Consider the following 27,876-nt stretch of genomic DNA (forward strand, 5'->3'; position numbering starts at 1 on the left):
TCTCTCTCTCACTCGGTCAACCGCAAATCAAAGTCACATACACTCTCACTCATTCTCTCTTTTTGACACAGAACCAGAGACGCACGTGGCACACACACATACACACACACTCACAGACACCACTCCTCAGCATAGCGGGACAAGCAGCTCACAAACAACAGAGACATCTACCACTTGGATTTTCTCAGAGGCTTTAAAAGACCAGACACAGAGGAGTGGAGAGAAGAGACCAGACCAGACACAGAGGAGTGGAGAGAAGAGACCAGACACAGAGGAGTGGAGAGAAGAGACCAGACCAGACACAGAGGAGTGGAGAGAAGAGACCAGACCAGACACAGAGGAGTGGAGAGAAGAGACCAGACCAGACACAGAGGAGTGGAGAGAAGAGACCAGACCAGACACAGAGGAGTGGAGAGAAGAGACCAGACACAGAGGAGTGGAGAGAGAAAGAGTAGGAAGACAGCGGAAGCCAAAGAAAGAGGAAGAGAAGAGACAAGTGGAACACCAGACCGGAGTTCCAGTGACTCAGGTAAGACCTCACTCTCTCTCTCGCTCTACAGTATGTCTCTTATTCACACACTGAATCCCTCAGCCACTCTTCCGGTCTCACTTTCTCTCTCTATCACTTTTTTTTAACTCTTCCTCTCAGAGGAAGTGGTCTGTGAATGTCGGTTTGTTCTGAGAGTCAAACCGTGTGTGCGTGCGTGCATGTGTGTGTGTGTGTGCATGCGTGCGTGCGTGCATGTTTGTGTTTGGAGTGTGTGTGTGTGTGTGTATGCGTGTATTTGTCTGTGTGTGTGTATGCGTGTGTGTGTATGCATGCGTGTGTGCAGGAGAGAGAAAGAGGTGTTACTGATATGGTCTGTTTGGCAACAGTTAGTGGAAGAGTTGTGGTATGTGGATAAACAGGTAGTGATGGACACGCAAAATGTGTTGTGGCATGTAGTAAACACACTGTTAGTTAATCGTAACTCCAGGGTAGAGACACTCTGTTAGTTAATCATAACTCCAGGGTAGAAACACTCTGTTAGTTAATCATAACTCCAGGGTAGTAAACACTCTGTTAGTTAATCATAACTCCAGGGTAGAAACACTCTGTCAGTTAATCATAAGTCCAGGGTAGAAACACTCTGTTAGTTAATCAAAACTCCAGGGTAGAAACACTCTGTTAGTTAATCATAACTCTAGGGTAGAGACACTCTGTTAGTTAATCATAACTCCAGGGTAGAAACACTCTGTTAGTTAATCATAACTCCAGGGTAGAAACACTCTGTTAGTTAATCATAACTCCAGGGTAGAAACACTCTGTTAGTTAATCAAAACTCCAGGGTAGAAACACTCTGTTAGTTAATCGTAACTCCAGGGTAGAGACACTCTTTTAGTTAATCATAACTCCAGGGTAGTAAACACTCTGTTAGTTAATCATAACTCCAGGGTAGAAACACTCTGTTAGTTAATCAAAACTCCAGGGTAGTAAACACACTGTTAGTTAATCATAACTCCAGGGTAGAAACACTCTGTTAGTTAATCATACCTCAGGGTAGAAACACTCTGTTAGTTAATCATAACTCCAGGGTAAAAAACACTCTGTTAGTTAATCGTAGCACCCTGTATGTCTCTCCCCTCTCTCTCGCCGCTCTCTATCTCTCCACTCTCTCCGCTCTATATCTCTCCGCTCTCTCCTCTCTATATCTCTCCGCTCTCTAACTCTTGGCTCTCTCCGCTCTCTATCTCTCCGCTCTCTATCTCTCCGCTCTCTCCGCTCTCTATCTCTCTGCTCTCTCCTCTCTATATCTCTCCGCTCTCTATCTCTCCGCTCTCTATCTCTCCGCTCTCTATCTCTCCGTTCTCTCCGCTCTCTATCTCTCCGCTCTCTCCACTCTCTATTTCCCCCTCTCTATCTCTCCGCTCTCTCCGCTCTATATCTCTCCGCTCTCTCCTCTCTATATCTCTCCGCTCTCTCCTCTCTATATCTCTCCGCTCTCTATCTCTCCGCTCTCTCCCCTCTCTATTTCCCCCTCTCTATCTCTCCGCTCTCTCCCCTCTATTTCCCCCTCTCTATCTCTCCGCTCTCTATCTCTCCGCTCTCTCCACTTTCTATTTCCCCCTCTCTATCTCTCCGCTCTCTCCACTCTCTATCTCTCCGCTCTCTCCACTCTCTATCTCTCCGCTCTCTCCCCTCTATATCTCTCCGCTCTCTCCCCTCTATATCTCTCCGCTCTCTATCTCTCCGCTCTCTATCTCTCCGCTCTCTCCACTCTCTATTTCCCCCTCTCTATCTCTCCGCTCTCTCCCCTCTCTATCGCTTCGCTCTCTCCCCTCTATATCTCTCCACTCTCTCCTCTCTCTATCTCTCCCCTCTCTATCTCTCCGCTCTCTATCTCTCCACTCTCTATCTCTCCACTCTCTATCTCTCCGCTCTCTCCACTCTCTATTTCCCCCTCTCTATCTCTCCGCTCTCTATCTCTCCGCTCTCTCCACTCTCTCTCTCCGCTCTCTATCTCTCCGCTCTCTATCTCTCCGCTCTCTCTGCTCTCTCTCTCACCGCTTTCTCTGCTCTCTATCTCTCCGCTCTCTATCTCTCCGCTCTCTCTGCTCTCTCTCTCACCGCTTTCTCTGCTCTCTATCTAATCCGCTCTCTCCACTCTCTATCTCACCGCTCTCTCCGCTCTCTATCTCTCCGCTCTCTATCTCTCCGCTCTCTCCGCTCTCTCCGCTCTCTATCTCTCCGCTCTCTCTGCTCTCTCACCGCTCTCTCCGCTCTATCTCACCGCTCTCTCCGCTCTTTATCTCTCCGCTCTCTCCTCTCTATATCTCTCCGCTCTCTATCTCTTGGCTCTCTCCGCTCTCTATCTCTTGGCTCTCTCCGCTCTCTATCTCTTGGCTCTCTCCGCTCTCTATCTCTCCGCTCTCTATCCCTCCGCTCTCTCCGCTCTCTATCTCTCTGCTCTCTCCTCTCTATATCTCTCCGCTCTCTATCTCTCCGCTCTCTCCACTCTCTATTTCCCCCTCTCTATCTCTCCACTCTCTCCGCTCTATATCTCTCTGCTCTCTCCTCTCTATATCTCTCCGCTCTCTATCTCACCGCTCTCTCCACTCTCTATCTCACCGCTCTCTCTGCTCTCTATCTCTCCGCTCTCTCCCCTCTCTATTTCCCCCTCTCTATCTCTCCGCTCTCTCCCCTCTCTATTTCCCCCTCTCTATCTCTCCGCTCTCTCCACTCTCTATCTCTCCGCTCTCTCCACTTTCTATTTCCCCCTCTCTATCCACTCTCTATCTCTCCACTCTCTCCCCTCTATATCTCTCCGCTCTCTCCACTCTCTATTTCCCCCTCTCTATCTCACCGCTCTCTATCTCTCCGCTCTCTCCGCTCTCTATCTCTCCGCTCTCTCTGCTCTCTCACCGCTCTCTCCACTCTATCTCACCGCTCTCTCCGCTCTTTATCTCTCCGCTCTCTCCTCTCTATATCTCTCCGCTCTCTATCTCTTGGCTCTCTCCGCTCTCTATCTCTTGGCTCTCTCCACTCTCTATCTCTTGGCTCTCTCCGCTCTCTATCTCTCCGCTCTCTATCCCTCCGCTCTCTCCGCTCTCTATCTCTCTGCTCTCTCCTCTCTATATCTCTCCGCTCTCTATCTCTCCGCTCTCTCCACTCTCTATTTCCCCCCACTATCTCTCCGCTCTCTCCGCTCTATATCTCTCTGCTCTCTCCTCTCTATATCTCTCCGCTCTCTATCTCACCGCTCTCTCCGCTCTCTAACTCTCCGCTCTCTCCCCTCTCTATTTCCCCCTCTCTATCTCTCCGCTCTCTCCCCTCTCTATTTCCCCCTCTCTATCTCTCCGCTCTCTCCACTCTCTATCTCTCCGCTCTCTCCACTTTCTATTTCCCCCTCTCTATCCACTCTCTATCTCTCCGCTCTCTCCCCTCTATATCTCTCCGCTCTCTCCACTCTCTATTTCCCCCTCTCTATCTCACCGCTCTCTCCGCTCTCTATCTCTCCGCTCTCTCCGCTCTCTATCTCTCCGCTCTCTCCGCTCTCTCTCTCTCCGCTCTCTCTCTCTCTCCGCTCTCTCTGCTCTCTCTCTCTTCGCTCTCTCTGCTCTCTCTCTCACCGCTCTCTCACCGCTCTCTCCGCTCGCTATCTCTTCGCTCTCTCCCCTCTCTATCTCACCGCTCTCTCTTCTCTATATCTCTCCGCTCTCTCTTCTCTATATCTCTCCGCTCTCTATCTCACCGCTCTCTAGCTCTCCGCTCTCTATCTCTCCGCTCTCTCCGCTCTCTAGCTCTCCATCTCTCCGCTCTCTAGCTCTCCATCTCTCCATCTCTCCGCTCTCTCCACTCTCTATTTCCCCCTCTCTATCTCTCCACTCTCTATCTCCGGAGAGGGGAGAGATGGAGAGGGGAGCGATAGACTGGGAAAGATAGATAGAGAGAGGGGAGAGAATGGAGAGTGGAGTGATAGACTGGGAAAGATAGAGAGAGATAGAGAGAGGGGAGCGATAGACTGGGAAAGATAGAGAGAGATAGAGAGAGGGGAGAGATAGACTGGGAAAGATAGAGAGAGATAGAGAGAGGGGAGAGAATGGAGAGGGGAGTGATAGACTGGGAAAGATAGAGAGAGATAGAGAGAGGGGAGAGATAGACTGGGAAGGATAGAGAGAGGGGAGCGATAGACTGGGAAAGATAAAGAGAGATAGAGAGAGGGGAGAGAATGGTGCCGGAGGGAATGGTGTCAGTTTTACAGGCTCCTGACCAGTTCTATTTTGTGTTGATCTGACTATTTACAAAGAGACTTTTCATCTGTATTTTTCATACTTTTCTATGTACCACCACAAACTGATGCTGGCACTAAGACCGCACTCAACAAAATGTGTAGGGCCATAAGCAAACAGGAAAATGCTTATCCAGAGGTGAGGCCCCTTAGTGGCGGTAATTTTAATGCAGGGAAACTGAAATCCGTTTTACCTAATTTCTACCAGCAAAATCACTGCAATTAGAGGTGCAATTAGAGGTGTAAAAACTCTAGATTACCTTTAATCCACACACAGAAACACATAAAACTCTAGATTACCTTTAATCCACACACAGAAACACATAAAACTCTAGATTACCTTTAGTCCACACAGAAACACATATAAAACTCTAGATCACCTTTAGTCCACACACAGAAACACATATAAAACTCTAGAACACCTTCACTCCACACACAGAAACACATATACAACTCTAGATCACCTTCACTCTACACACAGAAACACATATAAAACTCTAGATCACCTTCACTCTACACACAGAAACACATATAAAACTCTAGATCACCTTTACCCTCACCCTCCATTTGGCAAATCTGACCATAATTGTATCCTCCTGATTCCTGCTTACAAGCAAAAAGTAAAACAAGAAGAAGCAGTGACGCGCTCAATGCGGAATTGGTCCGATGAAGTGGATACTAAGCTACAGGACTGTTTTGCTAGCACAGACCCGGAATATGTTCCGAGATTCATCCGATAACAACATTGAGGAGTTTATCACCTCAGTCACCGGCTTCATTAATAAGTGCATCAACGACATCGTCCCCACAATGACCGTACGTACATATCCGTACGGGCCAGCCGTCGAGAGCATACAGGTCGCAGTGGTGGGTGGTATATGGGGCTTTGGTGACATACACAGTGATCCATTGACATATGGACACATTGATACACCGTGATCCATTGACATATGGACACATTGATACACTGTGATCCATTGCGCGGCTAAAGACATTTGAGAATGGAACTCACAGATAGCTATAGGCCAATGCAGTAGTATTAGCTCTGAGTCAACTAAGTAAAATACATAGGCCTAAAACCAACAAACAAAAACAGTAGAAAATATCCTGATGGAAATACAGGTTCTTTCAATCTCATTCATCTCTCTTCTCCGCCTATCTGCCTCCCTTTCTATCTGTCTTGACTTAAGCTATCCCTAGTGAAGTGCAACATTGTTTCAACTCAGCAGGTTGGCGTGCTCAGGCGCGGCTCCCTCCACGTTATCAGGACACAGAGACCACACACATGATCATTGCTCACATAAAGCAAAACTAAACCAAAACTTGTTTCTCACAAGTGTAGCAGGTTGTCAACTCTGCGTATCAGCACAATTTACCACCTTTATTATTTATTTATCTTAGTTGTTTTGTTGTTTTGTGCTGGCTCTATGCACACTCCAACACACACACACACACACACACACACACACACACACACACACACACTCCAACACACACACACACACACACACACACACACACACACACACACACACACACACACACACACACACACACACACACACACACACACACACACACACACACACACACACACACACACACACACACACACACACACACACACACACACACACAAAATCAGACACACTTTCACACTTCACATACACTTCTGCTACTCTGTTCATAATAATAATATCCTATCCTTCTTCTGCTGCTCTGTTTATAATAATAATAATAATATATTCTACTCTGTTTATAATAATGTCCTCTTCTTCTTCTGCTACTCTGTTTATAATAATATCCTCTTCTTCTTCTGCTACTCTGTTTATAATAATATCCTCTTCTTCTTCTTCTACTCTGTTTGTAATAATATCCTCTTCTTCTTCTGCTACTCTGTTTATAATAATATCCTCTTCTTCTTCTTCTACTCTGTTTGTAATAATATCCTCTTCTTCTTCTGCTACTCTGTTTATAATAATATCCTCTTCTTCTTCTTCTACTCTGTTTATAATAATATCCTCTTCTTCTTCTTCTACTCTGTTAATAATAATAATATCTTCTTCTTCTTGTCTCAACATTTTAAATTATACTCCAGACACATTTTAGATGTTTTTCAATCATCAGCAACGTGCGCTGCCCAAATTGCTGGCTTCCCCCAAATAGACCTAGACCTACGCACTTGTGATTTGAAACAATCCACAGCTAAGTCAAGCTCTCTGGTAAAGTATTTTGAATTATTTTCTTTAGACAGGAGTAATTATATAATTTTGGCAAAACATCAATTTACTTTAGGGGAAGCCAGCATCCTAACAGTGCACTGTGCACCCGGCAACTTTCCTTTCTAATTCGTGAGTAGCTGAAACCAGAGATCTGTAAATAATGACGAGATGCTCATGTCTCCACCCTAACAATGCAAGTCGTTGTCCCCAAGGTGGGAATGCAGGCGAAAAACCTAGGTCTAGATATTATGCCCATAGAAACGCAAATGGGCTTATTCAGGACAGATTTTGGCAAGAGTGAGCCATCTCGCTTCTCCTCTTACTCTCTGCTAAAATTAGCGAGTGAAACAGCGCCCCTCTGTCTTACTATATGTAGCCAATGTATCTGATTCTGCCTGGTCAGAAAAAGTATGACATGCCATACTCCTTTTGTCCAGACGGTATCAGATGCATGGTCTACACATATGGAGACAGAGGGGCGCTGTTTCGCTCGTTTGGATGCTTTATCTGTCTTTCTGTTAATACGCGTCTCAGTCAACTAAATGATCAATATTTCAATATTTTATTTGGACGGGCAAGGAGGTAGGGTAGGGCGGGGCAGGTCCCCTTGGGACCGCTGGTAACGCCAGCCCTGTGCCAGGACAACAACCTCTCCCTCAATTTGGGCAAGACAAAGGAGCTTATCGTGTACTACAGAAAATAGAAAGCTGAAGAGCGGGTTGAGAGCTTCAAGTTCCTCCATGTTCACATCACTAAGGACCGATCACAGTCCAAACATACCAACACAGCTGTGAAGAGGGCACAACAACGCCTCTTCCACCTCAGGAACTGAACTCCCTGCCATCCAGGATCTCTATACCAGGCGGTGTCAGAAGAAGGCCCTAAAAATTGTCAAAGACTCCAGCCACCCAAGTCATGGACTGTTTTCTCTGCTACCATACGGCAAGCGGTACCGGAGTGGCAAGTCTAGGACCAAGAGGCTCCTGAACAGCTTTTACCTCTGAGCCATAAGACTGCTGCACAATTCATCAAATGGCTAACTGGACAATTTACATTGACCACCTTTATTAAGTATTTATTTAAACACATAAAAAACACACACATGGATATTGACGCCACACACACACACACACACTCATAAATACACACTTCCACACTGTGTGAAGAATAAGAGTGAGTGCTGGGTGATCATCACACTCCAGTGGGTTTTCAGAGAGTTGACAGGACCCCCAACTGACTGCCAGGTGGAAGGAGCAGGCGAGGTCCCACTTTACACACACACACACACACACACACAGAGACAGACACACACACACATAGACACACACTTAAACACAGACACACACATAGACCCACACATAAACATACATAGACACAGACACACACACAGACACAGACATAAACACAGACACACACACACACACACACACACACACACACACACACACACACACACACACACACACACACACACACACACACACACACACACACACACACACACACACACAGGGGAGAGGTAGGGGGAAAAGGGGGTGAGGAAGAGAGAAGAGAGAAGGGGGAGAGGTAGGGGGGAGCAGAGAGGCAGGAAGAGGAGTGAGGAAGCTGGGAGAGGTAGGGAAGAGGGAGAAGGGGTTGGGGAGAGTTAGGGGAAGAGGGGAGAGAGGAGAGGGAGGGGGTGAAGAAGAGGAGAGAGGTAGGGGGAGAAGGGAGAGGAAGAGGGGGGGAGAGGTAGGGGGAGAAGGGAGAGGAAGAGGGGAGAGATGGGGCTGAGGAAGAGGGGAGAGAGAGGGGAAAGATAGGGGTAAGGAAGAGGGGAGAGGTAGGGGAGAGGGGGTGCGGAAGAGGGGAGAGGGAGGGGGTGAGGAAGAGGGGAGAGGGAGGGGGGAGGAAGAGGGGAGAAGGAGGGGGGAGGAAGAGGGGAGAGGGAGGGGGGAGGAAGAGGGGAGAGGGAGGGGGGAGGAAGAGGGGAGAGGGAGGGGGGGAGGAAGAGGAGGAAGCGGTGGTAAAGCCATTTAAGAGTCATAAGTGCTTGGTCAATCAAAACCCTCCTGCTAAGACCGTGTGTGTGTGTGTGTGTGTGTGTGTGTGTGTGTGTGTGTGTGTGTGTGTGTGTGTGTGTGTGTGTGTGTGTGTGTGTGTGTGTGTGTGTGTGTGTGTGAGAGAGAGAGAGAGAGAGAGAGAGCGAGAGGTGGTAGGGGATAAAGCACAGAGGCACACAGGCTATTAGATACACTGCATGACCAAAATGTGAACAACTTTGAAAGTTGATGTCTGAGAAACATGGATGAACATCTAATTCTGAAGTGAGACTGTGAGAGCTGGTTGGTCTAGCTACCTCTGTCCATCAGTTCAGACCTGCATCAGGTGGAGAAACATCTAATTCTGAAGTGAGACTGTGAGAGCTGGTTGGTCTAGCTACCTCTGTCCATCAGTTCAGACCTGCATCAGGTGGAGAAACATCTAATTCTGAAGTGAGACTGTGAGATCTGGTTGGTCTAGCTACCTCTGTCTATCAGTTCAAACCTGCATCAGGTGGAGAAACATCTAATTCTGAAGTGAGACTGTGAGAGCTGGTTGGTCTAGCTACCTCTGTCCATCAGTTCAGACCTGCATCAGGTGGAGAAACATCTAATTCTGAAGTGAGACTGTGAGATCTGGTTGGTCTAGCTACCTCTGTCCATCAGTTCAGACCTGCATCAGGTGGAGAAACATTCACTGGGGAGAGCTGTAGGTAGAGCTGTAGGGAGAGCTGTAGGTAGAGCTGTAGGGAGAGCTGTAGGTAGAGCTGTAGGTAGAGCTGTAGGTAGAGCTGTAGGTAGAGCTGTAGGTAGAGCTGTAGGGAGAGCTGTAGGTAGAGCTGTAGGTAGAGCTGTAGGGAGAGCTATAGGTAGAGCTGTAGGTAGAGCTGTAGGGAGAGCTGTAGGTAGAGCTGTAGGTAGAGCTGTAGGGAGAGCTGTAGGTAGAGCTGTAGGTAGAGCTGTAGGGAGAGCTATAGGTAGAGCTGTAGGTAGAGCTGTAGGGAGAGCTGTAGGGAGAGCTGTAGGTAGAGCTGTAGGGAGAGCTGTAGGTAGAGCTGTAGGGAGAGCTGTAGGTAGAGCTGTAGGGAGAGCTGTAGGTAGAGCTGTAGGGAGAGCTGTAGGTAGAGCTGTAGGGAGAGCTATAGGTAGAGCTGTAGGTAGAGCTGTAGGGAGAGCTGTAGGTAGAGCTGTAGGGAGAGCTGTAGGGAGAGCTGTAGGTAGAGCTGTAGGGAGAGCTGTAGGTAGAGCTGTAGGGAGAGCTGTAGGTAGAGCTGTAGGGAGAGCTGTAGGTAGAGCTGTAGGGAGAGCTATAGGTAGAGCTGTAGGGAGAGCTGTAGGTAGAGCTGTAGGTAGAACTGTAGGTAGAGCTGTAGGGAGAGCTGTAGGTAGAGCTGTAGGGAGAGCTATAGGTAGAGCTGTAGGTAGAGCTGTAGGGAGAGCTGTAGGTAGAGCTGTAGGTCCCGGGGTGTATCAGAAATATGTTTGCTATTTTCTTAGCTATTATTATAACTGCAATAGCTGGCGGTGGCATGAAAGGGCTAAGTTTTGATGAATAAACAAGTTGTAAGTTTGATGAGGGCTTGGCTACTCACCGGCCAACCAAGGCTTTCCATGGCTTAATACTGCATGCATTTGTCTCAAGTTCTGTAGGTTATTTACAGTCATTGTCCTCAACTTCAGTTCATCGGGGGCAGAATAGTCCATTGTGGACTGATACTACAGTTTATGAAAAAGTATCGGCTACAACAACAAGTGATTGAGTGATAGCAAATGTTGTTTTTTTTTTAAACATCCAGTATTGGCTTAGTAATTGGCTTTGACGAGCAAAGGCCTTTATGCATCGTACTTACCCTCAAATAAAAAAATACTACGCTCCCGTAAATTGTATTGTATGTGTGAGGCACGTTCTCAATAACCACGATATAGCCTAGGCCTACCGTTGATATGGCGTTATCGGACAGAAACATTTGAATAGCCAATGATTGGAGGAGTATGTCTTTGGTAACCAGACAAGAGGTACTCTTTGAAAATGGGGATGGACACAAACCGAATGGAGTGCGCACTGCAGGTAGGCCTATGTGAATTGTGAATAATGCAACAACAAAAACATGTCGGCAAAAGCTTCGTGAGCAGGCCATTTGGAAACATTTTATGGATAGGCTACTTGGCTAATGCATTTCCAGGATATAAAAAAAGACGCCAGCCAGACACATTGCTGCTGAGCCAGCTTTCGTTATAGTAGGAAAAGGTTAGCCTACTAACGGCTTGTTTTTTTAATCCAACGAAACGGAAAACAATAAATTGTTACAGGAAAATAAGTTAAATGTCTCTAAATACGAGCGTTAATGAGAGGATTATCTCCTCTCATTCCATACAGTATAGTCTACATGGAGGGTCTTTACGCACATCCACAATAATAACAGGATAATAACAGGAGCTGGCTGAAATAATAATAATAATAACCTACATAGATAAATAGGAGATGTCTGCTCACTGTTTTGCTGCTGCCAAACTTGATTTTTTAATACAGCTTTTGTGATTAAGATTTCAAAGTGGTCTGACGAGCCAAACCCTTTTGTCGATAGTATTGAGTACTTGGCAATGGCATTGGGCATGACAAAAAACAGCCCCCATTAAGAGGAGGGTAGGATATGCTTGTATTTTTTTTTTTAATTATCAAATTAAACGAAATGGGGGAAAAAACATGAGTTTTTTTTAGGTTTCTAAATGAGAGGTTTACGGGCACGAAAAGCACATCTCTCTTGTTCTATGTGCATAATTACAGTCACTGCGTCACGGCTGGATACGCATTCTCAAAATCCATCCCACAACCACCTTACCGCAGCTATGGTTACCCCAGTAAAACCAGCTTTAGTTTGGTCTTAAATATCCACACCAGCCGCATACTGAAATTTAAGGACACACATCAGATATTGCCACCCCTCCCGCTGTCTTAATGCCAGTCGAAAATAGATGCCTCTGTCTCACCTCTCCAAATCGTAATGGCACACAGATAGGTCTGTGGCAAGCAGCTGTGGTAACACTCTCACTCTCACACACACACATACACATACACACACACACACACACACACACACACACACACACACACACACACACACACACACACACACACACACACACACACACACACACACACACACACACACACACACAGCCGACGCTTCATTTGTAAATCGTGAGCTTTCGGAACAAAAAGTGAGCGAGAGATGGGGGTCACCTGGGCAGTGGCAGTTCTTGACCATTTCAACTGGGGGGGCCAAGCTGGGGCCAGTTGTACTGTTAGAGGGGCCAGTTACATTAGAGTTATTGTTGTCATATCGTTTTCAGGCATCAGCAGGCAAAAGACCATGTTCATAATCATCATCATTGCCACTGTCTAATAATGGATGTAAAAAAAGAATGATAGCAAACATTTGTTATGTAAAAATGATTTCATACTCCACATTTAAGGGGGCCACAAGGGGGTCCAAAATTGTTGTCACAGGGGAACTGCCCCCCCAGAACCGCAGAATATGTTTTAATACCATACAAATTATCGAAATGACAGGCTACTTTGACACTGACAAACTGAGAATCTGAGATCAATAAAAAACGACCTTGAATCCATCAATAGCATAAACCTAGGTATGTGGAGACATATTGCAGGCTACAATATGAGGAGGAAATTATAGTCCTAAAAATGCAATCCAGTTTTGCTGACTCACCCACTGATGCGGGGGTCACTTGCTGGTCATAGTTCATGCCGAAAGCATATTTCTCGGTCTTACTTTGTAAAACAATATTTGGAAATGTATCAAATATTTTGTTCACCTACAGAAGACAGATTAGAGTCTTCTCTTTTCAGCAGGAGCCATTTTGTTTCCAACGTGTGTTTTCGTGCGATTGCATTGTAAATATTGAGAAAGGCCTGTTTTATCTGCATGCTGTGACAGATTTGCCACGCGTTTAGACTCTAGGCTATGCCTTGGTATTGGGCTACACACAATCCACAGCTAGGCAACTATTGATAATCTGTTTCTAAATTACAGGCATTTTCATGGTGTAGTAGGCTATTCTGAATTATTTCATTTCTTTCTGAACAGCCATGGCCAAGCATTGGTCCGCAAATATAGGTTACAATGTTATGCAAACCATGAACGAGAGAGGGCCCAACCCGAATCAACTCTTAGAATATCAGGCCCAGAGGCAACTCGAATGAACTTTGATTGCTTTTGATTTCATTTTTACATTGCAAAGAGTGACAATTACTTTTCATGCCAGGGGCAGTAGGGATCCGGCCAAATAGGTTACGAAACGAAACAGTCCAAAACGGAGAGGTGCCGGATCTTGTTCCGGCAGGACCTGGCTCAAACTATAAGTACTGGATAAAGCTCTGTGCCAGCCTGCCATGTAAACACACACACCAGACACACAGACATTAGCATGGGGTGTACTGTATGCCAACGCCTGCAGCCAGACGCCATGCATGCCAAGCCTCTTTAATTAGATCACACACACTCTCCTCTTTCCTGTTCACTCTCACACACACACACACACCATACTCCTCATTATCACTGTGCCACACACACACACACACCATACTCCTCATTATCAATGTGCCATGCACACACACTCAACCAGATCTCACAGTCTCAAGTCAGAATTAGACGTTCATCCATGTTTCTCAAACGTTACATTTCGAAGTTCTTCCAATCGTGAAATTTGAAGGATTACACACACACACCATACTCCTCATACTAGAGAGAGCTCTTTTGAGTGCTTGATACGATTGACCTGGAAGTGCGAACACACAGCTGGGGATGTCTGGGAGGGAGGGGAAAGGGGTGTCTGGGAGGGAGGGGAAAGGGGTGTCTGGTCTGGAGGGAGGGGAATAGGGTGTCTGGGTGTCTGTCAGGGAGTGAGGAGAGGTTTGGTGTGTGTGTGTGTGTGTGTGTGTGTGTGTGTGTGTGTGTGTGTGTGTGTGTGTGTGTGTGAGTGAGAGAGCGAGCGAGAGAGAGAGAGAGAGAGAGAGAGTGAGGACGAGAGGGGGCAGAGAATTGTGTGGCTGGTGTGGAGGTTTTCTAAATACACTGGTTTGAAACCCAGTCGGGGGCAGATTGATGCTAAAGGTCAGTGTCTGTGCTGGAGAGAGGGCAGCCAGGTCGCTCAAAATCCACTGCGAAATTAGACATCCGTCCAAGTAAGCAGGACGTCAGAAGATGACGTCAAAGCCGGCCACTAGGGGCAACTTTGAGCACTATTACCGTCAAGTAGTTTTGGGTGTTGTGGACAGGGATGGCGGATGGGTGTAAGCCACAAACTCTCTCCGAGGGCTGCGTGTTCAATCCCACTGCTAGCCACTCGTTTGTTGTTGTTGTTTTAACCCTATCCCAAACCTCAACTCTTAACTTAACCATAGAACTTGATGCCTTAACCTTCAAAATTATACGTTTATGGACAAATGTCTGATTCCGCAGTGAGACTGTGAGAGAGATGGAAGAAGAAAAAGATAGATATATAGAGATAGATATATAGAAAGAGATAGAGATAGATATAGAGAGCTATATAGGAAGAGATAGATATAGAGAGATATATAGAAAGAGATAGAGATAGATATATATAGATAGATATATATATATAGATATATAGCAATAGATATAGATAGATATATAGAGATAGATATAGATAGATATATAGATAGATATATAGAGATAGATATAGATAGATATACATAGAGATAGATATATATAGATATAGAGAGATATAGATAGAGATAGATATATAGAGATAGATATCGATAGATATACATAGAGATAGAGATAGATATATAGAGATAGTGATAGCTATAGATAGATATACATAGATAAAGAGATAGATAGATATATAGAGATAGATATAATAGATGTACATAGAGATAGATATATATATATATATATATAGAGATAGATATATAGAGATAGATATACATAGATGTACAATAGAGATTTAGATAGAATATATATATATATATATATATAGATATACATAGAGATAGATATATAGAGATAGTGATAGCTATAGATAGATATACATAGATAAAGAGATAGATAGATATATAGAGATAGATATAATAGATGTACATAGAGATAGAGATAGATATATATATATAGAGAGATAGATATAAAGAGATAGATATACATAGATGTACATAGAGATTTATATATATATATATATATATATATATATATATATATATATAGATGTACATAGAGATAGATAGATATATAGAGATAGATATAGAGATAGATAGATATATATATAGAGAGAGAGATATAGATAGATATATAGCAAGAGATAGATAGATATACAGAGAGATAGATATAGATAGATATATAGATATGCAGAGAGATAGATATCTATAGATATAGAGAGAGATATATGTATAGATATACATTGATATAGAGATACAGAGAAGGATAGAGATGGATAGATATATAAATATACAGAGAGATAGATATAGCGAGAGATAGGATAGATATAGAGATATATAGAGATTGAGATAGATATATACAGAGAAATAGAGATAGATAAATAAAGATAGATATACATAGAGATAGATATATAGATATAGAGAGAGATACAGATAGAGATAGATATATAGAGATAGATATCGATAGATATACAAAGAGATAGATATGTAGAGAGAGACATAGATATAGATAGATATAGATAGAGATAGATATATAGAGAGAGATAGATATAATAGATGTACATAGAGATAGATATATAGAGATAGATATATAGAGATATATATAGAGATAGATATAGATAGATATATATAGAGATAGATATATATATATATAGAGATAGATATAGATAGATATACATAGAGATAGATATAGAGATAGATAGATAGATATATATATAGAGAGATATAGATAGATATATAGAGAGAGATAGATAGATATACAGAGAGATAGATATAGATAGATATGCAGAGAGATAGATATATATAGATATATAGAGAGAGATATGTATTGATATACATTGATATAGAGATCCAGAGAAGGATAGAGATGGATAGATATATAAATATACAGAGAGATAGATATAGAGAGAGAGATAGGATAGATATATAGAGAGAGATTGAGATAGATATATATAGAGAAATAGAGATAGATAAATAGAGATAGATGTACATAGAGATAGAGATAGATAGATATATAGAGATAGAGAGAGATTGAGATAGATATATAGAGAGATATAGAGATATATAAATAGATATATAGAGAGCGCTAGAGATAGATATATAGATATAGAGACAGATATATATAGATATATAGAGAGAGATGTATTGTTATACATTGATATAGAGATCCAGAGAAGGATAGAGATGGATAGATATATAAATATACAGAGAGATAGATATAGAGAGAGAGATAGGATAGATATATAGGTATATAGAGAGAGATTGAGATAGATAAATAGAGATAGATAAATAGAGATAGATGTATATAGAGATAGAGAGAGATTGAGAGAAATATATAGAGAGAAATAGAGATATATAAATAGATATATAGAGAGCGCCAGAGATAGATATATAGATATAGAGCGAGATAGATATATAGATATAGATATATATATATATAGAGAGAGATAGCTAGATAGATATATATAGAGAGAGATATAGATAGATAGATAGATAGATAGATAGATAGATAGATAGATAGATAGATAGATAGATAGATAGATAGATAGATAGATAGATAGATAGATAGATAGATAGATAGATAGATAGATAGATAGATAGATAGATATAGATAGATATATAGAGAGAGATAGATAGAGAGATGTTTAGAAACATATATATATAGAGAGAGATAGATATATAGATATAGAGAGATGTGTATATGTAGAGAGATATGAGAGAGATATAGAGATAGACAGATAGAGATATATAGAGTGAGAGATAGATAGATATATAGATAGATATAGATATATATAGAGAGAGATATATAGAGAGAGATAGAGAGCTATATAGATATATAGAGATATATATAGAGAGATATATAGATATAGAGAGATGTGTATATATAGAGAGATATGAGAGAGAGAGGGAGAGATATAGAGATAGACAGATAGAGATATATAGATATAGAGATAGATAGATATATAGATAGATATATATATAGAGAGAGAGATATAGAGAGAGATAGAGAGCTATATAGAGATATAGAGATAGATAGAGATATATAGAGAGAGATAGACAGAGATCTAGAGAGAGAGATAGATGAGATCTAGAGTGATAGACAGATAGAGAGATAAATAGAGAGATATATATATATAGAGAGAGAGATATATAGAGAGAGCGATAGAGAGCTATATAGATATAGAGAGAGAGATATATAGAGATAGATATATATAGAGATAGAGATCTAGAGAGAGAGATGGATGAGATCTCCAGAGATAGACAGATAGAGATAGATAGATAGATATATAGATATATATATATATAGAGAGAGAGCTATATAGATATAGAGAGATAGATAGATAGATATATAGAGATAGATAGAGATATCTAGAGAGAAATAGATAGAGATCTAGAGAGAGAGATAGATGAGATCTAGAGAGATTGACAGATAGATATATATATATATATATATATATATATATATATATATATAGAGAGAGAGAGAGAGAGAGAGAGAGAGAGAGATACATAGAGATATAGATAGCGAGAGAGATAGATAGAGATATATAGAGAGATAGATATATATAGAGAGATATAGATATATAGAGAGATAGATATATAGATATAGAGAGTGATATATAGATATATAGAGAGATATATACTGCTCAAAAAAATAAAGGGAACACTTAAACAACACAATGTAACTCCAGGTCAATCACACTTGTGTGAAATCAAACTGTCCACTTAGGAAGCAACACTGATTGACAATAAATGTCACATGCTGTTGTGCAAATGGAATAGACAACAGGTGGAAATTATAGGCAATAAGCAAGACACCCCCAATAAAGGAGTGGTTCTGCAGGTGGAGACCACAGACCACTTCTCGGTTCCTATGCTTCCTGGCTGATGTTTTGGTCACTTTTGAATGCTGGCGGTGCTTTCACTCTAGTGGTAGCATGAGACAGTCTACAACCCACACAAGTGGCTCAGGTAGTGCAGCTCATCCAGGATGGCACATCAATGCGAGCTGTGGCAAGAAGGTTTGCTGTGTCTGTCAGCGTAGTGTCCAGAGCATGGAGGCGCTACCAGGAGACAGGCCAGTACATCAGGAGACGTGGAGGAGGCCGTAGGAGGGCAACAACCCAGCAGCAGGACCGCTACCTCCGCCTTTGTGCAAGGAGGAGCAGGAGAAGCACTGCCAGAGCCCTGCAAAATGACCTCCAGCAGGCCACAAATGTGTATGTGTCTGCTCAAACGGTCAGAAACAGACTCCATGAGGGTGGTATGAGGGCCCGACGTCCACAGGTGGGGGTTGTGCTTACAGCCCAACACCGTGCAGGACGTTTGGCATTTGCCAGAGAACACTAAGATTGGCAAATTCGCCACTGGCGCCCTGTGCTCTTCACAGATGAAAGTAGGTTCACACTGAGCATGTGACAGACGTGACAGAGTCTGGAGACGCCGTGGAGAACGTTCTGCTGCCTGCAACATCCTCCAGCATGACCGGTTTGGCGGTGGGTCAGTCATGGTGTGGGGTGGCATTTCTTTGGGGGGCCGCACAGCCCTCCATGTGCTCGCCAGAGGTAGCCTGACTGCCATTAGGTACCGAGATGAGATCCTCAGACCCCTTGTGAGACCATATGCTGGTGCGGTTGGCCCTGGGTTCCTCCTAATGCAAGACAATGCTAGACCTCAGGTGGCTGGAGTGTGTCAGCAGTTCCTGCAAGAGGAAGGCATTGATGCTATGGACTGGCCCGCCCGTTCCCCAGACCTGAATCCAATTGAGCACATCTGGGACATCATGTCTCGCTCCATCCACCAACGCCACGTTGCACCACAGACTGTCCAGGAGTTGGCGGATGCTTTAGTCCAGGTCTGGGAGGAGATCCCTCAGGAGACCATCCGCCACCTCATCAGGAGCATGCCCAGGCGTTGTAGGGAGGTCATACAGGCACGTGGAGGCCACACACACTACTGAGCCTCATTTTGACTTGTTTTAAGGACATTTCATCAAAGTTGGATCAGCCTGTAGTGTGGTTTTCCACTTTAATTTTGAGTGTGACTCCAAATCCAGACCTCCATGGGTTGATAAATTTGATTTCCATTGATTATTTTTGTGTGATTTTGTTGTCAGCACATTCAACTATGTAAAGAAAAAAGTATTTAATAAGATTATTTAATTCATTCAGATCTAGGGTGTGTTGTTTAAGTGTTCCCTTTATTTTTTTGAGCAGTGTATATATATATAGAGAGAGATATAGATATAGAGAGACAGATATAGATATATATAGAGATATAGATAGATAGATATAGAGATAGATAGATAGAGATAAAGAGAGAGATAGATTGATAGAGATATATAGATAGAGATATATATATATATATATATAAGAGAGAGAGATATAGATATGGATATATATATATATATATATATAGAGAGAGAGAGAGAGAGAGAGAGAGAGAGAGAGAGAGAGAGAAAGATAGATATAGAGAGATACTTTCAGGATCCCTGATAAAAAGGGATTTTTCGCTCTCCTTTTCCTCTCCTCTTTTCATTCCTCGGTCTTCTGAACAAAGAGATCTGATCTTCAAACTGAAGCCCATTCATGTAGCATTTATCTGCCGGCATAGAGGAGTACTTGGAAAGAGGCTTCTTAAGCTTTGGGAGTAGTTGGCACACAGACAGACACTATGGCACATTCAGCTGCTGCATGGGCTCAAGGAAGGCACATTCAGCTGCTGCATGGGCTCAAGGAAGCAACACATTCAGCTGCTGCATGGACTCAAGGATGCATCACATTCAGCTGCTGCATGGGCTCAAGGAGGCATCACATTCAGCTGCTGCATGGGCTCAAGGAAGCAACACATTCAGCTGCTGCATGGACTCAAGGAGGCATCACATTCAGCTGCTGCATGGACTCAAGGAGGCATCATTAGTCTTACTCCAAGACTCTAACCAATCTGTCACCGTTGTCATATTCACCCATTTTCCAGTCGTTCTTTCACAGAAAGTGCTGCATGTCTGTAGCAGGAGTTGTTCCTGACCATGTGACTTGGCTAGGATAAACTTTTCAGGTCAGGTCACACGGTTAGGAGAAACTCCAGATCCTAAATGTGAATATGGTTGACCATGTCTCTTTAAAATGTCCTAACCTAATTTGATTGTAAGACCCACTTGGATAGTTTCAGTCTAGCCACACATGGAATGTGAATATGAGAAAGTATCATAAGATTGTCTTTGTCATTTGGAGATGCAATCTACACATATATTGAATATTTTGTAATATGGTTTAAGTATGTTGTGATAGTTGTCTGAAGGGATGAGTCAAATCAATAGTGAAAAAGAGAGAAATGGAGAGAGAGAGAGAGAAAGAGAAAGAGAGAGAGGGCGAAGGAGAGAAAGAGAGAGAGAGAGAGGGTGAGGGAGAGAAAGAGAGAGAGAGGGCGAGGGAGAGAAAGAGAGAGAGAGAGAGAGAGAGAGAGGGCGAGGGAGAGACAGAGAGAGGGCGAGGGCGAGGGAGAGAAAGAGAGAGAGAGAGAGGGCAAGGGAGAGAGAGAGAGAGAGAGAGAGAGACGGCAAGGGAGAGAAAGAGAGACATACAGAACAGAGCAACAGAGTAACAAATAGAGAGAAAAAACAGCGAGAAAGAAACAGAAAGAGAGCGAGTTTATCTATAGCAAGGTTGGCATTCCACCGGCTTTCACCATGCCAACCCTCTACGGGGGCCAATCTCTCTACTGTGTTACGCACACACTCCCGCTGAGAACACTCAGCGTCCCTCATCCCCATCCACCCCTCCATCTCTCCATGTGTAGGATAATCCTCCACAAATACCAGCGCGAACCAAAAACATATTTTGAAGGCTCGGCACAAGTGAACAGACAGGGAACAGACACATACCGTGTGCTTGTGTTCACAGGGCACTAACACATGCACAGGTAGATAAGTGTAAACTAGCAGCATACCAACCACTACAATATGCAGACACACATACAGATGTAGGATCTTATTTTGACCTATATTGTCACAGTAACAGAATTTGAACATTTAGTCCATAATGTAGCTTGATCGGTGGTTAGGCTGTTAGTTGGCCAAAAGTATGCTACATTAAAGGTGCAATACTGTTAATATAACCAGTACTTTCAGTGAATCTATGTAAACCACAAAGCTCATCTGCATTTCCTGTGCAGGAAGATTCTCAGCAACAAAAAAGAGTGATCAAATGAAGATCCTATATCAGTACATAAACTAGCCGAGAGAGAGAGAGACTTCACCTTTGTATACCTTGTATTTGAGAGTAATTGGATGTGCATACTAATACCACTATACTTCTGAATTGTTTCATTAGGCGTCTCTGTCAGTGTTGTGCTAATGCAAGAGGTAATAAGTACTGTATACCTCACTGCTACTAAACAGGGTTTCCCTTGTTCTGTTTTGACCAAAACAATAGAAAATAAAGAGCTGTGAGATTAGAATATTTACGTGAGGTTGGTGGCACCTTAATTGGGGAGGATGGGCTTCTGGAAATGGCTGGGGAAAATACAGAAATTAAGAATAAGTGAGGGCATTAGCAGGGTTAGGGTCAGAGAGAGGGAGAGGGGGGTCAGTAGCAGGGTGGAAGTGAAGCAGAATGCTCTGCCTCTAGACAGGAGGGAATACTCCAGTGTATCAGGGAGACAGCAGGGAGGCTAAACACACAGTCAGACAGATAGAGAGAAACATTACTACACGATACTAACAACGCAAGCAGTGTGTTTTATATCCTCATGGAACAAAGTAATTGCCACCACTTTCAGAGTAACTAGTAGAAACATCAGCACAAACTCTTCAGCCTTGATAGGTGACTTGATGATGAACTTAATGGTGATGATGAGGAGAGACGCAAAGAGGCACCGGCCGGGGAGAGGACCTCTCAGGAGGTCCGGGCGGGGAGAGGACCTCTCAGGAGGTCCGGGCAAGGAGAGGACCTCTCAGGAGGTCCGGGCAAGGAGAGGACCTCTCAGGAGGTCCGGGCAGGGAGAGGACCTCTCAGGAGGTCCGGGCGGGGAGAGGACCTCTCAGGAGGTCCGGGCGGGGAGAGGACCTCTCAGGAGGTCTGGGAAAGAGGTCAGGGGGAGCGAAAACGTTCCCCTAAGGTGTAATTATTGAGGAACAGAGGAACAGAACACTGAGAAGGTTCCTCTCCAGGAACACACACACACACACACACACACACACACACACTGAACACACACGCTGAACACAAACACACACACACGGTGAAAACACATGCTGAACACAAACACACACACGCTGAACACAAAACACACACACACACAACAAGGTAATTAATAAGACATCAAGCCAGCCCGGACAGAACAACAGAAACAGAAACAAACACAACAACAATGTCAGAGGAAGGATAATGTTAGAACACTGCTGTGTAGTGACGATGTTCAGGCCTGGTGAACACAGAGGAAGGATAATGTTAGAACACTGCTGTGTAGGGACGGTGTTCAGGCCTGGTGAATACAGAGGAAGGATAATGTTAGAACACTGCTGTGTAGGGACGATGTTCAGGCCTGGTGAACACAGAGGAAGGATAATGTTAGAACACCGCTGTGTAGGGACGATGTTCAGGCCTGGTGAACACAGAGGAAGGATAATGTTAGAACACTGCTGTGTAGGGACGATGTTCAGGCCTGGTGAACACAGAGGAAGGATAATGTTAGAACACTGCTGTGTAGGGACGGTGTTCAGGCCTGGTGAACACAGAGGAAGGATAATGTAAGAACACTGCTGTGTAGGGACGATGTTCAGGCCCGGTGAACACAGAGGAAGGATAATGTAAGAACACCGCTGTGTAGGGACGATGTTCAGGCCCGGTGAACACAGAGGAAGGATAATGTTAGAATACTGCTGTGCAGGGACGATGTTCAGGCCCGGTGAACACAGAGGAAGGATAATGTTAGAACACTGCTGTGTAGGGACGGTGTTCAGGCCTGGTGAACACAGAGGAAGGATAATGTTAGAACACCGCTGTGTAGGGACGATGTTCAGGCCTGGTGAACACAGAGGAAGGATAATGTTAGAACACCGCTGTGTAGGGACGATGTTCAGGCCCGGTGAACACAGAGGAAGGATAATGTTAGAACACTGCTGTGTAGGGACGATGTTCAGGCCTGGTGAACACAGAGGAAGGATAATGTTAGAACACTGCTGTGCAGGGACGATGTTCAGGCCTGGTGAACACAGAGGAAGGATAATGCTAGAACACTGCTGTGCAGGGACGATGTTCAGGCCTGGTGAACACAGAGGAAGGATAATGTTAGAACACTGCTGTGCAGGGACGATGTTCAGGCCTGGTGAACACAGAGGAAGGATAATGCTAGAACACTGCTGTGCAGGGACGATGTTCAGGCCTGGTGAACACAGACTTTAAACATGTCAACGTGGTGGCTGGACTTTGCATTCGCTCTCTACAAGTCGCCCTTTACGTGACTGGTTATCCGCCTGTCGAGGCCAAGTGACAGGCAGCACACACCTCCTCTCTGTTCCACAGACCAGGACTGAGAGATACAGGACCCCCCCATACCTCCTATTAAAAAGGACGAAATTGTGTGAAATTGTTTATTTTCTAATGTTAGTGTATTTCAGAGTCTATGACTGCCATGTGGGTAAAATGTGAACTTTTACCTTGACATTGTGCCAAATGAATAACAGAATAAACATTATGGATCCTCAGAGGAGAAACCCAGGTTGACACAGCAGCTCCAGCCTTCATGCAGTTTTAAAACACACCACAGTGAGGCGACACTGGTATATGCCAATCTTTTGAAAATAACACATAATTTATTTATTTGCAGGCTCTACACTGAAGACTCCTAGATCCTGAACCTGTGTTATCAAGGAGCCTCCGTCCTCTTCCCAGCCCCCTGTGTGTGTATCCTCCTATACCCGTGTGTGTGTGTGTGTGTGTGTGTGTGTGTGTGTGTGTGTGTGTGTGTGCACCCTTTGCCCTCCTTGTCCCAGTCCACCATGCTGTGGACTGTTCCCCTAGCTCTGCTGGTTCTCCTCCTACTGCAGACCCAGCTATGTGTCTGTCTACGGGGGCTCCGAGCAGCCAGCTCTTCCTCCTCTCGCTCTCGTAACGCCACCCAGCAGCGCCTACCTGGAGCCATCATCATCGGCGTGCGTAAAGGTGGCACCAGGGCCCTTCTAGAGATGCTCAGCCTCCATCCGGATGTAGAGGTTGCCAAAGCTGAGGTAATGGCAAACAGAAGCATCATCAGCGTCATCATAACTTTGTTTGTAAAGCAATTTCACAATTTAGGCTATCATCAAGGCTCTAATAAAATTAAAAAGGTTATCCAGCATAACAGAATGAAAGAACAAGATAAATCCTAGAACAGATGCTTTACATTTGTGTGTACAATGAAAATACATGATAAAAGACCAAATAAATACAATAACAATTGTATAAGACATTAAACAACTCTAAATACTTTATATTAAGGTGCACTACTTCAACGTGGAAGAGCACTTCCAGCGGGGGCTGGCATGGTACCGTGCCCAGATGCCCTTCACCCTGCCTGGACAGCTGACGGTGGAGAAGACCCCTGGATACTTTGCCTCTCCCCAGGTCCCAGTGCGGGTCTGGGAGATGAATCCTGCTGTCCGACTACTGCTGATAGTTCGCGACCCCGCCGAGCGCCTCGTCTCCGACTATACCCAGGTCCTTCATAACCGTGTGACCCGCCACAAGCCCTACCAGCCTCTAGGTAGGTAGCCCAATTACCGAAAGGTTCAAGTTCTGGGCCGGGCGATGACAATGTGGGGACTGAACTAGCTATATTTGTGGGCCACATCAAACAAATGGACAATAAAGTATCCTATTCTATTATTAATACAGTATTATAATATTATTTTCTACTGTAATCTATTGTATTATATTGTAGAGGAATTGCTGCTCCGGCAGGGCCACATCGACCCGGCCTACAAGGCGCTGCAGAGGAGCCTGTACCACCAGCACCTGACCCGCTGGCTGGATGTGTTCCCCAGGGAGCAGGTCCATGTGGTGGATGGAGAGGCCCTCATCAGACACCCCTTCCCGGAACTCCGCAGGGCCGAGAAGTAACACAAAACCTAATGAGAGAGAGACAGAGAGAGAGAGGTCATGCAGCCAAATGAATGAACTAATTGAGGTGATTAACGTTTTCTAATCTATCTATTTAATCTATAGGTTCCTGGACCTTCCCCCGCGCATTGCTCCCTCCAACTTCTACTTCAACACCACTAAAGGGTTCTACTGCCTCCTCTCTGCCGGGGGACATGACAAGTGTCTGGATGAGTCCAAGGGGAGGCCCCACGCTCCTCTCAGCTCACAGGCCTTCAGGAAGCTGTGTGGATACTTCAGAGAACCCAACAGGCTGTTCTTTGAGATGGTGGGGCGCTCCTTCAGCTGGTGTTGAACTGATTGGGACAGAGCACAGAGAGAGGAGACAGAGAGGGGACATTGGAGATATTGGCCTATAATAACAATATTTGTCCAAAACGTTACCTTATTATCAGTGTGATAATTCTGTTGGCTTGCTTGATTGATTGATGGTCCTGTGTGGCTCAGTTGGTAGAGCAGGATGCTTACAATGCTAAGATTGTGGGTTCAATTCCCACTGGGGTCTAGTATGGGAAGAAAATGTATGCACTCACAATTGTAAGTCGCTGTGGATAAGAGTATCTGATAATGATTGGTTTATTTGTGTTTATTGATGGGTGAGTGGGTGGATTAATCAGTTTAGGGTAGATGAGAGATGTGAGGACTACTGCTGCACACATAGGACTTTAGAGATCTCTACGTTTTAAATGTACTGTCAATGAGCTTCTCCAAGCCAGGCTGAAACCCTGGGAGTAAGCAGCATCCCAAGCAAAGACTGTATAAGATGACAAGCCCTCAATGAGGGACACACAGAATTACATGATGGGTACATTCAATATGGCTGCTCCACCCATCACAGATTAGAACCATCACTTGAATGGGAGCCATTCTAGTGATTAAATGTTTATGCTACTACCTGCTGGAGAACATGAACTGAAGTGCCCGTTCTGTGATACTGTATACCTGGTGGTCCTAATACTGCCTGATCATCACTCCTCCTGGTGCCTGTCATGTGAGCCTTTGCTTCCAGGGCTGAACACTTTCTGATGCACAAACTGCCATCAAATCAAGTGTCAGGAACTACAATAACCTGTGCAATACAATTGTATCATGAACAATCAGGACACATATATAACTCTTGAAATACAATATCTGTAGCTCCTTCTTCGTACGTTTGATGTTCATTAACATGAGTTCTACAACAGATATTGTTATAAGAAACAGATGAGTTCTACAACAGACACTGTTAAAAGAAACAGATGAGTTCTAGAACAGACACTGTTAGTAGAAACAGATGAGTTCTAGAACAGACACTGTTAGAAGAAACAGATGAGTTCTACAACAGACACTGTTAAAACCTCTTAATCTAACTCTTAATCTAACTGCCTGAAGCTCAGGCCCTGAAGCAAGGATATGCATATTCTTGGTACCATTTGAATGGAAACGTTTTGAAGTTTGTGAAAATGTGAAAGGAATGTCGGAGAATATAACACATTAGATCTGGTAAAAGATAATACAAAGAAAAAAACATTTTTTTTGTACCATCATCTTTGAAATGAAAAGAAAGGCCATAATGTATTATTCCAGCCCAGGTGCAATTTAGATTCTGGCCACTAGATGGCAGCAGTGTATGTGCAAAGTTTCCGACTGATCCAATGAACCATTGTATTTCTGTTCAAAATTTTGTATCAAGACTGCCCAAATGTGCCTAATTTGCTAATTAATAACTTTTCATGTTCAAAACTGCACTCTCCTCAAACGATAGCATGGTATTCTTTCACTGTAATAGCTACTATAAATTGGACAGCACAGTTAGATTAACAAGAATTTAAGCTTTCTGCCAATATCAGATATGTCTATGTTCTGGGAAATGTTCTTGTTTCTTACAACCTCATGCTAATCGCATTAGCCTACGTTAGCTCAACCTATCCTGCAAGGGACCCACCAATCCTGAAGAAGATATTAAAAGATGAGTTTTAGAATGGACTCTGTTAGAATAAATGTATGAGTGTACAGAAGAATGTTTTGAAATGAGATTGGGGCTACTATGAACTGATGCCATTCTTTGCACTATGAACTGATGCTTAAATGCATAAAAGGTCAGTCTATTCAGTATACGTGGAACTACTGTAGCAATATGAAGCTATTTCAAAATGTCTGACGTTTCAGACTGCTTACCATTTTCACTGAACTGTTTACCATTGTACAAAGTATGCAAAATAATGTCCTCATCTAGATAATTATGTTTGCTAATAATTATGTTTGTTACTCTCATATTTCACTTTCAAATGTTCAATAGAAATGTATTTTGGGGGGGATTGTTGAATTTTGATTTTCAATTTCAATTTCAATTCGATTTCAAGAAGTTTGAGCTGTAATGTATTGTATGTTTTGAACAATATTTAATAGAATAGGCTCCCTCAATAAACAATGATCTCTATTTCGCTAGGTGTGTGTGTGTGTGTGTGTGTGTGTGTGTGTGTGTGTGTGTGTGTGTGTGTGTGTCAGTGTTTTCCATCAGGGAAGTTTTTTAGCTGCTACACGAGCAGTGCAGAA

At 43.7% G+C, this 27,876-nt stretch overlaps 1 protein-coding gene across 1 annotated transcript; it reads left to right on the forward strand.

Moving 5' to 3' along the window:
- LOC106570809 (heparan sulfate glucosamine 3-O-sulfotransferase 1) lies at positions 1-26,971 on the forward strand. The gene is made up of 5 exons (XM_014143351.2): positions 1-529; positions 24,032-24,431; positions 24,682-24,946; positions 25,124-25,298; positions 25,408-26,971. Exons 2-5 carry the CDS (start codon positions 24,204-24,206, stop codon positions 25,634-25,636), a joined length of 897 nt encoding a protein of 298 aa, XP_013998826.1. The 5' UTR covers positions 1-529; positions 24,032-24,203; the 3' UTR covers positions 25,637-26,971.
- Positions 26,972-27,876: the final 905 nt, after the last annotated feature.

This window comes from Salmo salar, chromosome ssa15 (assembly GCF_905237065.1).
Source record: "Salmo salar chromosome ssa15, Ssal_v3.1, whole genome shotgun sequence".
Lineage (NCBI taxonomy): Eukaryota > Metazoa > Chordata > Actinopteri > Salmoniformes > Salmonidae > Salmo > Salmo salar.